This window comes from Podarcis vaucheri (genome assembly GCF_965113315.1).
Source record: "Podarcis vaucheri genome assembly, chromosome: 10".
NCBI classification, from domain to species: Eukaryota; Metazoa; Chordata; class Lepidosauria; order Squamata; family Lacertidae; genus Podarcis; species Podarcis vaucheri.
This window is the reverse complement of record NC_138748.1, coordinates 48,573,736-48,590,101: the sequence shown is the minus strand read 5'-3', so window position 1 is coordinate 48,590,101 and position 16,366 is coordinate 48,573,736. Positions and strand designations below refer to the sequence as shown.

The following is a 16,366-nucleotide window of genomic DNA, read 5'->3' as shown; positions in this document are numbered from 1 at the left end:
AGGAGCTTAAGGATTCAGAACTGCATAATAAGGGCTCCCTAGGCTACCACTAGTCTATTTCAAATTTGATATCATGTAACTTCATCCCTTCACTCCCAGTATAACTGCATTTATAGAAACTAGGCTATACAGAAAATAAATAAGAAATAATAAAAAGACCTCAAACTAAGCTTGAAAGAACAAGCAGTAACACAATTACTGAGAGAAGTGCTACTGACAAACACAGAGGAATGCCAGAGTCAACTGTACATGCTAATCATGTTCCTGTCAGATTTTTCTTTCTACAATGCCTGTCTTGGGAATAAGAGTTGCAGATTCAGCAAGCGAAACCTTCAACCTGTCCTGATCTTCAGTTTCAGGGAAAGTGTACTCAAGCAAGTCCTTAAGCGTGGCATTTAGTCTTTCCACCTGCTAGCCAGATGAAGTTAGGGGCTAGAATTCTACTCCTCTGCCCAGACAACCTTAGCTGATTTCCACATTCTCTCACAACCTAAGATATTATACAACCAATTTTCGTACCAAGGATATTGTACAACCAATTTTTGTTATCATGTGTGAAATCTGAGACGCTTTCTGTATACCTTATTGGCTCACGAGCTGTAGCCCACTGCTACATATGCAGACCCATAATGCTGCAGAGAACAGACTTTCACAGCTGCATAAATGGGTCTTTACCATGAATGTCAATTTGTTAGGGTTTTAGTTTTGGTTTAAATGTATTTGCTGTTGGATTTTTTGCATTTTTTATTATTTTATGTGTAAATCACCTTGAGTTGGTGGCTTTGAAGGTGATTAAATAATTTATTTGTTGTAACATTGAGAGCCAGTGTGGTGTAGTGGTTAAGAGCGGTAGTCTCGTAATCTGGGGAACCGGGTTCGCGTCTCTGCTCCTCCACATGCTGCTGCTGGGTGACCTTGGGCCAGTCACACTTCTTTGAAGTCTCTCAGCCCCACTCACCTCACAGAGTGTTTGTTGTGGGGGAGGTAGGGAAAGGAGAATGTTAGCTGCTTTGAGACTCCTTAAAGGGAGTGAAAGGCGGGATATCAAATCCAAAGTCTTCTTCTTCTTCTTCTGACAACAACAGCTCTCATCATCTCTGACCATTGGTGATGCTGACTGGGGCTGATGGATGGGGAGTCCAACAACATCTGGAGGGCCACAGCTCCACACACTTCCACCCCCAGCCATCATGATGTGTATGTCTAACTCACAGCAATATATTTGCAGCTCCCCAGCAGCAAGTACGAAGATTCTTTTAATTATGATAAAAGCTGATGACATCATTTGATGCAGATTACTGATGTCTTTACAGAAGCTAAATGGAAAAAAGAAAGGTATGCACAAGGCACCACCAACTGAACGTGGTGGGTCCTCGTGGAGCTCTTTCCAGGCTACCTGTGATTTTTCTCCAAAATTGCACTGGAGAAAGTGAATAAGACTGCAAAAATCCAGTTCACCCTTCAATGAATACTGGAATATTATGGAATTGCAGAGAGACCTCTTCTGCTTGCTAGATATCAGCAGACAGCTCCATTTTGTGAATATTTTCAGGTTGTTAAGAATGTGGCCAGTTGCTCACAATCATTTAATATTTATAAAGCACCTACAGTATGCTACTAGTACAATATAAATGAGTTGTAGGCTAATGCTCCCAACTTTAGGGTGACCCTTCAGGACGACCTTTCAATATGATTCATTCCAGCTATTTCGGTGCAGAAGCAATTCCAATATATGAGTTAATGACATTTCTAGTAAGCTCAACACCAAGGAGCAGTCTCTGTTGAGAAGGGGGGGAAGTGACAGCTTCGGTAGAAACCACCATGTTTAGCAAAAAAGCTTTTTAGTGGATAAGCTATAAGACATTGTAAGACAATAAGCAGTGGTACACCTAAATTTCTGTTTCACATACTGACCATAGATTCTTGGTCAAAAGTAAAAAAGAGACACATTAACCTGAATGCTTCCTCAAAAGGATATATAATTAGGGATGTTCTAGAGTTCTCAGGGTATTGGCTGGATAGTAGGAAATCCTTTCACAATAAAGCTTCCATGTTTTGTTACTGAAAACAAGGTTCTACAGTTACCTCTATCTGATTCCTAGATCTACTAGTAATAGTTTTACTATGCCTATAACTATTTATATCAATGGTTGTCAAGGAAACCAGGTATCAGGCATAAACGTGGAACTTATGTACAATACATTCTGACTGTCAGGAGTGCATGCAGGAGCCAGGCCCTGTGACCAGTAGGGCTTCGCAGGATTGGGGCTTTGCTAAGTTTGTTCTGAAGAGGCAAGGCGCAGCCGCACAGGTGAGGCCAATTGGTTAACTCACAGCACCTGGTGGCAAAAGTCGGGAAGGGATATAAGGTCAGCATTTCCCTTTGGCTGTTTGCCACAGCAACACACATCCTGACTTGCTGCGTTTGGCTTCTTGACTCATGGTTTCATGACCCTTGGACCCTTGGCTTCCTGACTCCTAGCTTCCAGACTCCCATTTCTGCTCCCACCCTGCCGTCTTGTCCCAGGTCCTGACGTCCTCAGGTGGGACTTCAACCACCCATAAACTGGACCGTGACACTGACTCTATACAAGGAGAAAACAAACCACCCCAAGAAAGGAGCTGATGGACTTTACACAATATTATTTTTGTAACCCATAGAATAACATACCGTATTTTTCGCCCTATAGGATGCACCGTCCCATAAGGCGCACCTAGTTTTTTGGGGGGAAATAAAAGAAAAAAAATTATTCCCCCCCCCCCGGTGCGGGGCTGGGGCGGAGGAAGCCTGAGCTTCCCCCGACCCCAGCCCCCAGAACAGGCAACTCTCCGCAAGCCGTGGGAGCCCAGCGCCGGGCTCCCGCACCTTGCGGAGAACTGCGCGAAGTCTGGGTGCGCTGAGCTCAGTGCGCCAGGCTTCAGCATGCAGGCAACTCTCCGCAAGCCACGGGAACCCAGCGCCGGGCTCCTGAGCTTTGCGGAGAGCTGCACGAAGCCTGCATTCGCCCCATAGGACGCACACACATTTCCCCTTCATTTTTGGAGGTGAAAAAGTGCGTCCTATAGGGCGAAAAATACGGTAATTTGGCAGGAGGTGTTGTTTCATGGAAAGCTGAACACTTGACCTTATTGCATTAACCATGAAAAACGGTGCAAGACTAGAATTAAAAATACAACTACTACTGAGAACTTCTGCCCAAACTGATTAAAACAACTTTGGAAAAAACCCACACATTTTTTCTTGTTCAGTATACAACATGCTGTGCTATGTACTGTACCTTTGCTTCCACAAGATACATTAACTGAGATAGAAGCTGCAACCACGCTACTCTCAACACCTCTCAAACACAACCTTCGCAATCTTCAACATACCATATGTATGTTGATTGTGAACTAGTTTTATGACTAGTGGTGCACAAATATTTTTTATAATAAACAAGCAAATGTACAAACCTCAATCTGAAACATCCCCTCCATCCGTACCCACACAACACAGCTAATGCCTAGCCAACCATTTGCCACAAAAATCACTGAATGCATTAACCATAATTTGCAACCAGAGCATTAAGGGCAGTATAGTATCAAGGAAACAGCAACATAAACACTCCCTCCCTGTCTCCCACTCACGTAAGGCCTTACTCTATACCAAGTCTCTCACACAGGGTAGGAACCTTCAAGCTAAAGTAAAATGGTTGAGTAGAAGTGGCTTAACAGGCCACAAAGAGGTGCGTAAGGGATTGTTAGAGGTCAGACATGACAGACATGTATAGGACAATGCTGCAGTCGGTGGAAAAAAATGGTATTGAAGTGTTGCAGATCTGCCTTTATTTGCTCAAGGTGACAGGACATGAAGATGTGCTACTGCAACAAATCAGAACTCAAAATTTACTGGTGTCACGTTCCCTCCTTGGGCCCTTGAAACAAAGTCACATTGTCAGATTCTGAGGGTAGCTTTCTCATTGAACTTCCAGAAATAAAACAGGAACAGATGTATCCTTCATCAGCAGTAGCTCAGGGGTGAGCATCCATATACAGAGAAGATGTCCCAGAGCATACAAAGGATTCTTGAAAGGTTCAAGAGCACTTGATAAAAAAGCTAATTCACTTTCCCAAATTTGGTTTTCTGCTGAACAGCAAATCATAAGCATCTGCTCTGTTTATCTGCTCTACAGTGTCCTGCATGGAAGCAATTTGTCCAACCATTTGACTATATGAAGTTTGTGAGCAAATTGACTGCCATCTGGATAGAAAATCAACCTGGAAAGAACTTAAGCTTCTTAAAAGCATGGTACTCTCCAGATTTTTCAGACTACAAGTCTCCTCATCCCTGATCGCTGGGTAGGCTGGCTGGGGTGGATGAGAGTTGTAGGCCAAAATATCTGGAAGGCACCACATTGGCTAGGATGAGTGGCAGCAGCCATCACAAGCAAAATACTAGTAAAGCCACCTCAAACAATGGAATAAATTCTCTCTTGAAGTTGTGAAAATGAAGAGAAAGGAAGCAACTCTGAAGGAAAAGATTGCAGTTTTAATTAATTAAATAATCTATTGTGTATGGATTCTGTGTTTTAAATAATAATGAAGCCTCAATTTTCCTCAAAATGCAGTCCTCAGCAGGAAGATTCATCTAGGCCAATATTTGTCTGCTGCTTAATATGTGAAACATCCTGAAGTCATCTCTTTCAATTTTTTTAAGTGAGAGTATTTTCTGACATATGATCCTTCCCCTTTGCCATTTCTTCTAATTATAATCTGTTTTCACTTCCTCCTAACACATGGAGTGGTTTGAAATTTCCTTAATTAGCAGAGCAATTTGCTAAATTTTGTTTCTACCTTTTTACGGGATTTTAATCAAGTTTAGCATGGAACTGATTTGATATGGCATACAAATTACTGCCACAACCTTCAGATGCCTCTGTCTTCAGATGCCAAGTTTCTAAACATTTTCATACAAACTGGAAATCCCCCCCCCGGCTGCTTCAAATCATTTCCCTGTCCAGAGTATGACTACTTGGGTGTGTAAACCTTGTAACTGGGATGGGTGAGTCATGTGGCACCTCTTAAGACCATAATTGGCCCCCAAGCCTCTAGTTCAGGCATAGGCAAACTCTGCCCTCCAAATGTTTTGGGACTACAACTCCCATCATCCCTGACCACTGGTCCTGTTAGCTAGGGATGGTGGGAGTTGTAGTCCCAAAGCATCTGGAGGGCAGAGTTTGCCTATGCCCGCTCTAGTTGTTGATTCTTCAATTATATACAATTATGAACAGGGTGAACAGACAACAAAACAGCCTTTGGATTATGATGGCATTTTGTTTTACTTTACCTTCAGCTCATCTGCATCATAGAAGTCTATGCGCACTGCAGGCACCATCCAGGTCTGGAAGAGAGTTGCCAGGATCTGTTTTGCAATGGCATCTGCAATGAGGTGGAAGTGAAGAGGGTTCCGTCTGATGGAAACAAAAGAGAAGGAAATAACACTGGTAAGAGCTTCGAGCTCTGTTTATAAAAGGAGCTCTCCCCATTTACAACCCATACTCTTTTATAATAGGTGTGTGCAGCTGTATAATGAGCTGGGATTTTTTATATATATATAGTTCGGTTGTGGTCTAAAGCTCTCTCATGCATTTGCTCCTTCAAAGGCTATTAATTCTCTCTCTCTCTCTTTTGTGTACTGAAAGTGCTAGTCTGATTTGCTTTGAAGTTTCTGAATTACCTTGTGCCGACTTGGTGTAATAAGAATGTCTCTCCCCCAGCTCCCGAAAAAATAGAAGAATAGAGCATAAAGATTATTATTTTTTTGGTCAATAACCAACACTGTCACGTCTATGCACTTAGTGACAAACTTACTTCTAGAGTAGCATGGAGATCTCTTATGTGACCCTTATGTCCCTTGGGATATGATGGAATTATAAACATCAGGTTTGCACTCCCTCGTATGCTTCCCTTTCCAGGAGAAGCAGAACATTCCACAGCCAATCTCAAAAGGAACAGATGGGAAGAGATAAACCTGTGTCTGAAACGCACCACTGCAGGCAAGGGCTCAGATGGCTGAATACTACTTACACCCTGCAAACAACCACCACCGCCTTGCACAGTTCTAGTCTATTGTTCTTCCTGACATATTACTACTACTACTACTACTACTACTACTTATTATTATTATTATTATTATTATTATTATTATTATTATTATTTATACCCTGCTCATCTGGCTGGGTTTCCCCAGCCACTCTGGGCAGCTTCCAGAAAAATATAAAAACATAATAATACATCAACCATTAAAAACCTCCTGACATGCAGATTTGGTTCCGCTCTGCTCTTCGAGAACTAGACCTTAGTCAATCTGTGTGATTAAGTTGCATGGTAGGACGAATAATGCAATTTATCTACCATTGTGCAACTTCCTACTAAGCATGGAAGAATAGAAAGAAAAAGCCACTAAAACAGCAGATGGTCCAATTAGCCTTTAGCATCCTTCTCAAACCTTTTCCAGTCTTCTGAATGGCACAATGTGCCCTCATTTACTTGGAATTTATAAAGTTAAATAGTTGTATCTGTCGAGTACCATTCTTCATCCATGATGGGATGCTTTATAAGGTGCTGCAATAAGTGTGTGTTTGGCATGATTGCGTAATCCTAGTACACTTTAATTTGGTTGACCCAAAGTATTGCTCTCTTTCCTAATGTCTAACTCAATATAGTAATTTAGTAATATAGTAATTTAGAAATGTCTGTCTGGTCCTTTTTGGTTCCTCCTTAAGTGTGCTATAGACATTTAAAAGCAAACAATGAATAAAGTCAACTAGAAACAAATGGGGGCAAGGAAAACAGAGAACCATTATGACAGTATTCACCATCAGGAGCGCATATCTTCAGTATTCAGGATGTAAAGAACATAAGCAAAGGTTCACAGATCTTCAGTGAGCATATGAACTACAAGCAAAAAGATGCTTTCTCACTGATATCAATGCACATTGAAAGCACTTTTTTGAAGCTGAAATGAACAAGGCAGTTCCTTGGGGCCACAGAGCTCTGCACATGCACTGCAACCCTACATGTGTTCATATAGCCATTGTAAGAGAGCCAAGAGGGTTATTTTTGTTGTAAGCTCTAATTTTGCAACAACAGCCAATTCCAATACTTGTTTTGCGTGACCCTAAAGGTTCTACCAAATTCAAGTGCTTTGACCAAAGTGTTGGATACAGACACAGAAAACACAGTAATAAAGTCAAAGGGACACAAGAAAAACCCACAATTCGAACCTTCCTCCTTCCTTCCACACGAAAGGGGTGTGTGTGGAGAGATCTCAGTGCAAACCACATTATTACTATGATGCATATGACAAAGTATTTAGATTTGGCTGAGTGTTTCAAAAACCTCTATAGTCCAACCACTGTTGTCCATGTGCTGGTAACCTCCAGATTGCATTACTGCAGCATGCTCTATGAGGTTGACCCAGAAGCTGCAACTAATGCAAAATCTGGTAGCTTGGCTGCTCACTGGGCACATATTATGCTGCTGCTGAAAGAATTACACTGGCTGTCAACTAGCTACTGGGCTAAATTCAAGGGGCTGGTACTGGTGAAGTCCTATACAGCTTGGGACCAGGATACCTAATAGATCAAATCTTTTATATACCCAGCCAATCACTATGAGCTGCAAGAGAACATTTTGCAGACACCATCTTCTCAGGGGGGCTGTTCTGCATAATGTCTGAATCAGGCCTTTAGTGTGGATTGGATCACCACAGATCAGACAGGGACCATCTCTATTGCCTTTTCAGTGCCTGCAGAAGACCTTTCCCTTTCAGCAAGTCTTTGAAGTGGAGGCTTTTATCTCAGTCAAGCATCAAGAATGGATTTCAAACTGTTTTTATACATGCAATCGTTTTAACAGTTTTTAGATTCGCAATTGTTTTACAGATGCTTTCTTCTATTGTGAAATTACTTTGAGATGCTTCATAGGAAGCAATTCATAAGTGAAATAAATAAGAGCGATAACTAGATGGAACAGACCAAGCCAGCAGCCCAATGTCCCTCTATGGGTAACCTCAGGGAATGGCAGCTTTTGCTGACCAACAGGTATGAATTGAGTGCCATGTCATTAAAGAGAATTCAGGCATTTCACCAAGACTGCAGAAAAGAGAATGTCATTAAGTTGGAAATGTTACATACTCTCATAGGAGAGATTAGGAAAAAAAAATTTCACTTGAAGACAAAAGGTCAGGAGAAACAAAGTACAAAAATCAGTGAATTGGAAAACACAAGTATTAGAGTGCAAGGCCCTCAATTCCTTCCTTCAAAGAGGGAAAACAGCTAAGGATTATGTGTAACCTCTTGGGAATATGGTTGCACAACAAACACTGTCAAAAATAGAAGAGGAAGGGGGGAAAACCCAGATCTTTTGCTGGTGTCAGTCAGTGAAGTTGTATTGATTTGTTCCAATTGAGGAGTTGATATTATGGAGTTCTAAAAGTAGAGCACACCACAAATATGTGGTATTTTTGCTTCCAAAAATCTGGAACACAATATTGTTATTGGCAGTTGTCTGCCATTGGCAGAAGCATGTCTGCACAGCTCTCTCCGAATGTGACCTTGTCTCTGAATCCCTTGAATAATTATGTGCAACTCTATATTCATCTAAACCAATTAAAACTTAAAGATCAGACTCAAGAACACTAACAAAAAGCCTGATCAAAACACTTGAGGTATTTGTTTTAAAAAGGATTTCTACCTACACAGCAGGTAAGCAAAAAGCAGGAACATTATTTTTGCACCATATATATATTTGCTACCCTGCAGATGCTTTAAAATTAGCCCAGATTAGCAACCACTTCATATATTCTGGAGGTTTCCTGGGGGAAGTTTTGCGACAACTTGTTGGTAAATAAGAAATGGTTCTTTGGTTATCAAACAATTACACTGCAATCTTATACTCCCTTAACCTGAGAGTAAGCCCCATTGAATTGTAAATGTCATTCATTCACTTATTTATTAAATTTACATTTTACCTTTTAGTGATTGTCTTCAAAACTCAGAAAGACAATTAAAAACACAATGTTAAACCGGTTTAAAACTGGTTTAAAACCGGTTTAAAACTGGTTTAAAACTGGGTGGCAGCAGGAAAAACCTGTCGAAAAGGCTTTACAGAACAATGATGTTTTCAGCTCTCCTAAAAGGAAACAAGTGTTGCGTGTTGAGTCCCACAATTGCCACCCCAAAAAATTCACACTTCACACATCAATTTTTGTTTAGGTTTTTGGCATAATTTTGGCCACAACTTTATTCAAATACAAAAAATGTGAGTGGTTGCTTAGGCATTGGTTATGACTATCTGTCCATCCCCTCAGGGACAGAGCTGGCATTCTGGACACCAACGGAAGCCAGTGTGGGAGACAAGTATTGGGTGAGAAAGTGAAGCTGGGCATCAGTCTCCCACTACTCACCCTCATGTTCCGGTGGGGCTTGCACGGCCGCAGGTCCGACTCCGGGGACAAGGACAAATTGTATGGCAAGCCCCTGGATTCCTTTAACGGAATTCCCTTCGCATCATTTGGAGGGGTAGGCACTTACCCCTCCAAGCACCAATTTAACCAATGCCTAACCGCCAACCTTACAAGTTGTGACGATTTGCTACGCAGTAGGCGAAAACCAAATGGCACCAGCCAATCAGCCAGATGGCAAAATTCCTACCAGGCCCCCGCACCAAGGCGGATGACCCCATGACAGGCATAGCAAGGTCAAGCGAACAAGAAAAGAACCCTATTAAAGGGAGGGAGGGCGGGTGATCCGATGCAAAACGGCCAAGAGGAGGTCCAACGTCTGGCCCCTGTATTTAAAGACTCTAACCCCTCCTCCAAATTTGGCAACAACAAAACTGCCCCAGCAACCCAATCTTAACCCCTTAGGAGGCTTGGGTCTCTCACAAATCTGCCTAGTCATGGCAAGGTGGCTTGTTACCCCAACCCACGTGCTCTCTGTTAGGGAGAACACGCTTTGTTGTCAGGCAAGCTTTCTGGGAGGCAAGAATTACACAGCATCAAGCAATTACTGAAAAATCCCTTCTCCTGGTGGAGGCTAGTTTTGCACATGATGCTACTCTGATATATCTTAAAGCACAGGTAAGCAACAAGGTGCTTTGCTGATGTTGCTGGACTTCAATTCCCATCAGATCTAGCTGGCAAAGCCAATGGACAGAAGCACTGGAAGCTGTAGTCAAACAATCTCAACAGATTCACTAGTCCATCGCCCCTAATCAGAATTTAAACTTTCAAAATGAGCAACATAAAATTGTGCCTTTGTTTTGTTTTTTGTTTTGTTTTGTTTTGTTTTGTTTGGATACTGCATTAGCAAGAACATATTTCAAGGTGACTTCTCCCCACCTGCCTCTCTCGCTTTCTCTCTCCCTCTTTTGGAAGATTGAAATCCTAAAGGTACCAAACAGAAATAGAAACTCTCCAGATAAAATGTTGTGGGAGATCATGCAGTTGTACTTGTTTTCTAGGCCTTTCAAGATAATTTATTCATATAATTCTTATCAGGGGGGAAAATGAAATGTTAAGATAAGAACAACAAAAGACTCCCATCACCTAAAAACCATCGGGGAGTTAAGTATCAAGTATGCTAAATATTAACAAATGAAATTAGCCACATAAAATGGAAAGCAAATTGGGAAATAAAGATGTTATTGATGTTTCTGGCTGATTTCTTAGTCCCTGAACAGATGGAATGTAAATGGCGGTCTGTGGATGAGTTTCCTACAAGGATATAAATAAATAATTGTATTTCTGCACAAGCACCACTTTCAAGGTTTTTGATAATGGTGCAAATTGAGTAAACTTTGAATTAGGGCAAGATAGAGCCACAGATATGAACAATTATAAATTCAATCCATACAAGTCAGTGAGGAGTACTACTAAATGTATTACATATGTGTTCCAAATGTTTAGCTGTCATGGGTGAGCAAACCTAATTGGCACAAAATGCCATAACATAACATCCCATTTCCTTTCCTTATTCTTAATACAAATATACACAAGAATTGTAATGGTCATCATGTTGGACAGCGTGAGAAGTCGGGTCTTCCAAGCTGGATGAGCAATAGCTCTGAAATTATCAACTACAACATCTTCATAAATCACAATCTAGAGTGCCATGCAATTTTAAAACAATGGCTTTCAGGCTAACACTTTACCCTTAAAAATCTTTGCCTGCATTTCCAGATTAGAATAAACTGCAAGTTCTTGAGACACACCCATGTTGCTGTATCTTATCTGGGAACCTAGGGGATGAATATTGAGCCCTATGACACTGAACTGCCCCCTGCCAAGTCCTGATCCTGTACCACACAGCATGAGAGAACTTTATACGTTAACTTCTGAATTAAGGGACAGGAAAATCAGAAATATTTGCCTAACAGTGGAAAAGGTGAGAACTCTAATGTATTTTTGCACCATTAATTTTAAATGAAGAAAACATACGGAATAGGTTGCAACAGTTGTAACACTTAAAGGCTACGGATGTCCCAGGAGCATTTGCAAAATGGATTTAGAGAGGATCTATTATAAACCACCACCTACTGGCAGAATGAATGGTTTGAACTCTAAACTCCTTTCATATCACAGTGATGCTATTGTTCTCTCTTATCAGCTAAAGGTGCTGCTAAATCGCCAGCAGTAAGAATCATGGTTAGCAACCAAAACAACCTACAGAAACAGGTAGGTAGCCTTTCTCTCTTGAGCCATAAACTGTGTAAGCCTTTTGAAGCAAATCTATTCCATTAGTCTGTGCTAATTATTTGCAATTTACATAATAATTGTAATGTGCAATGGGCTTTTCATTTCCTGGCAAAAAATAATAATCATTATAATACTCAGTTTGAAGATAGTCTTGTGACCTCTTGAAGCTCATAGAGGTTTCCATGTCCAGGAGATTAGCCAGTTGTGTGCTTTGGACATAGGTGCATTCCTTCTTGAAAGAACAGGTTCAAAGTTTGGGGGACGCCCCTAAATAATTCTTTGTCATTTGAGCCTCAGGCAGCCTCAGTGGCTAGGAGTGCCTTTGACCACTTACTGCTAGCACACCAACTACAGGTGCCATTGAATTGGGATAGCCTGGCCACGTTTATTCATGCATTGGTAACCTCAATGTGGGGCTGCTATTGAGGCCTAGTCTGGAGGCTTCAGCTGGTGCAGAGTTCTGCTGTTAAGATGGTTGATGGTGTTTAGGAGCTTCCACTGGTTGCGAGATGCTACCAGGGTCATGTTCAAGGTTCTTGTACAGTATTAATTTACAATTAATAAATTGTAATAACTTGAGTCCCGGATATCTTAAGAACTTCCTGGTTCCTTGTATCTATGGCCAATCACTGAAATCTTCAGAGGAGTCTGTTAGTGGTTCCCTGTGACTAAGATGCATGGTTCATAACCACCAGAAGCTGTGCATTTAGTACTGTGGGTGGAGTGCATGATGTGGTTCACTGCAGCTTATTCATGTAAGGGGTTAGAACTATGGTTTACTATTCTATTCAAATCAGGCCCATGCCTGACAATGACTATGGCAAGTTCACATGTGCATTTTTCCTTTCCCAATGACTGCAACAGCTATCGCAGGCTCAATATCACAGGTACATAGAACTCCTTGCTAAGCTTCCAAGAAAGCAACATATACATTTAGATAAGAAAAATCCAGTAGGCTCACTAAGTAAGGACATATTGTGTGACTTATGGGCATGAGTGAATCAGGGGGATCACAATGACATGCTAAAGGTACTAGGCAAGGTGTGCAGAAAGACAACTGGGAAACAGATACCTCAGTTAGAAAAGAGTTTGCATCAGGTGGGCTGGGAGATGGTATAGGCAGATCTCTGCAGAGATAAACTGAAAGGACTACAAATCCACCCCTTACAGAAAATGATGCATCACGGTCTGAAACAGTATTTTCTGCAGTGGGAGGAGGAGGACAATGCCAAACCTACACCTCAGAGCACACCAGGATTCTTATTCTTGGAAGAGAAGCTGCAAAAGAAATCTGTGGACGAGGAGAGGATATACACATTAAAACTGGGTATAGCGCAGATATACACAGAGAGGATAGGCTAGCCCTACGGATAATTCACTGGAAAGAAAGAACAGAGGATGAGTTAGTGCTGTTCTGTGCTACACGAGGTCCAGTCCTTGGTGGCACACTTACAAATGCTAGCCTAGTTTGTATTGGGGAAATATCTGCATCACTTCAGAGACCGGAGATTGATGAGGGGTTGTTCAAGCTTCCATCTATGCAGCAGTACCAATGAATATTTATTGCAGCTTGCAAGCACTCGAGAGCTATTCTATTTCTCCTGCTCAGTTGTGTCAAACTGACTTAAAAGTGCTAAGGATTTCTACAGAGTGGGCACATACGTTTGCACATCTAGAGATACTAAACTTCTTTTTTTCATCTGAAACCTCAAGTGCGGTTTTGAAACATTTTGCTGGGGCAAAGCAAAACAAAGATGCAGACGTTATCTACTGCAGCTTTTGGAATGATAAATAAATAAAAATGGGAGGAGGAACATAATTCAAATTATGAATTATGAGAGAGGTTCTGAATTATATAAACTATGTTTCTAGAATATGTGTGGTTTTAGAGATTGCAGCCCATGGAATTTTACTGTATGGCAGTGGATACTGGCTACTACTTGTGCAGTCACTTGTGTGGTACACTCCTTGTAAGACTCTGTTGGAGTTCACCTCAGCCCTGGCAGATCCCACAATGCCATTCCCTTCAAAAGTGAGAAGAGACCCAGCTGCAAGTTAAGGAGAACCCGGAAGACTCATAAAAGCAACCCCAACAGGTGGTACAGGGAAAAGAGTACCAGATAAGGTTTATGATTTATTTTTCTAGTTGTTGTGTTTTAATGTTTTGCTTACAAACCAGTTTTTTCAATATGTCTTCATTGTTAATGTTGGGCCTGCTTATCAGACCTAGAATTCATAATCAGAAGAGCCAGTTTGGAATATATATATATATGCGCTGGTACAATCAAATCTCAGTTCTCGAATGGCTCCGTTTTTGAACGTTTCGGTTCCCGAACGCCAAAACCCCAGAAGTAAATGCTCCGGTTTTCAAACGTTCCTCAGAACTTGAATGCCAATGCAGCTTGAGTGCAAAAAGCTCTTGCAACCAATCACAAGCCATGCCTCAGTTGTCGAACATTTCGGAAGTTGAACGGTCTTCCGGAATGGATTACATTCGACAACTGAGGTTTGACTGTAATACTTCTGACATTGCATTTCTCCTGTCATATATGTTGTACACATGGGAATTAATATGGCTACCATGAAAGCCAAGAGCTAAGAGCATCTCAAAAGTTAAAGAATGTAGAATGGGCAAGCTTGCATAACCCTGCACTACCCCTCTGTCTCTCATTCACACAGCTTCACTTTTCACCATCATTCCAGCTATCTAAACACACCAGCTATTTAGCATCCTGCTGCCTACCAATCCCAAAGCCTACTAATTATACTGAATTACATGGCTGCTGTATGATGTGCCCTAGTCAAGTGGAGGATGAGACCTCTCTAAAGCAATCTTCCCTTTAAAATCACAACTAAAATGATAACATATTCAACCTCTGAGCCAATCATTTTCAAGTGCAGTTCAAGGCTGCATCAGGAAGATCCACACGAGTGTTTGGTTCTGGCTTGGCAGCAGGATGGTTCTTGCTAATTGAAAAGTCCTTTGCTTCCTGTCACCTTGATTACAATTTTCAAGAAAAATATTGTTCCACTTGCAGGAAAGGCATTTGGTTATGCAATCAGTTGCATGCACTGATACATGTGGAGTGCAGAAGGCACATAATACCCCTACCTGGGGTCAAAAAGGGGGGCCTGGGAACCAAAGGAGAGAGCCAGGAATTCCCTGGGACCTCAGAAAACATATGCATATATTGTGTGAAAACTAACATTTACATTTTGTGTAAGCTTACATAAAACACCAGAATATTTCTTCCCCCGGCCACTTTGTCTTCTGCCAACATGCTGCCACCTGCTTCTCCTAATATATCCAGAGAGGTGGCACTGAAGTCCCAGCGAAAGATAACATGAGTGGGCGAAGCTAGAAGACAGGCTTGACTTGGTTCTCCTGCTGGTGACAAGCTCCACCTACAGAGGGGACTGCCGTTTGCCAGTGAAGGGCAGTGGGTGATGTCACTGATAGCAGTCTATCTTCAAGTAGTGAAGGGCAAAACAGCTCATTGCCACCACTATCATCACGAACTGATGAAGAACTGTATACAACCGGTAAAACTATATTTTCCAAATAACTCTAATAAAAACCAGGAGGTAGTTAATATTTGTAAAGGTATAATAAAAGCAACAACAAAAAGTCCCTTTAAAAACCCCTACCTAAGATATTTAATTGTGCTTTGATTTATTAATACTATGAATAGAGGATTAGATGATTATTCATCTCTGTGTATTTTAATTTGGGCTTTTGCTGACAAAAGGTACTGTTAATTTGGAATTATTGCTTAACCTGAGAAACAAAGTTGCTCAGATATAATTAACAAGGAATTGTAAAGTCTTTTTACAACTCAAGTTCTTTTGGCCAATCTGCAACGAGCTGCAAAGTTTGCAGGTGAGCTCTTGCTACTTTGTTGTTGTTTTGATCAAGCAAGCACAGCTGTACCTTTTACTTATATTTATAATATTGCTTATGAATAAAGCCGAAACTGACAGAAAGAGTGGTGAAGCCAGGAGAATATTTTTAAAGTTGAACAGAGGGAGATCAGTTATAGCATTCAGTATTTTACTACAGTGGAACCTTGGTTCTCAAACTTAACCCATTCCGGAAGTCTATTCGACTCCTAAACCATTCGAAAACCAAGGTGCGGCTTCCAATTGGCTGCAGGAGCTTCCTGCACTCAATCAGAAGAGTTGTCGGATGTCCAGCTTTCAAAAAACGTTCAAAACCTGGAACACTTACGTCCGGGTTTTCAGCAGGAGCTGATTTGTTCGTCAACTATGCCGTTCGAGAACCAAGGTATGGCTGTACAGAGAAAAGGAGCAGCTTTAAATAGTCCCTTCCCAAGAGCATCACTACAAATACATCCCCTTAGAGCATGACAGAAAGCATACTGAAACTCCAAAGTACTAATGGAGAACTACATGTGGCTTGCCTGGAGTCAAGAGAAACAAACTTTATGTAGCTTTCCATGTCAATTATATTGGCAAAAGACAGTCAATATTACCACTTCTGTGCCTAAGTCTGCACTGGTATTTGCTGAAGGCTGTGATTCTAATGGGAAGTGGCATAAACTTTCCTACAGGATCCCAAAACATTAAAAGAGCAACAGTCACAGAGAATGTTACCTAGCTTGGTGA

General features: G+C 41.3%; 1 protein-coding gene across 1 annotated transcript in view; it reads right to left on the bottom strand.

Moving 5' to 3' along the window:
* Window positions 1–16,366, bottom strand: part of LARGE1 (LARGE xylosyl- and glucuronyltransferase 1) — a 320,062-nt gene that overhangs the window by 144,698 nt on the left and 158,998 nt on the right. The window contains exon 5 of the mRNA XM_082241177.1: window positions 5,327–5,450. Within this exon, the coding sequence (XP_082097303.1) occupies window positions 5,327–5,450 (124 nt within the window). The remainder of the gene's footprint in view (window positions 1–5,326; window positions 5,451–16,366) is intronic.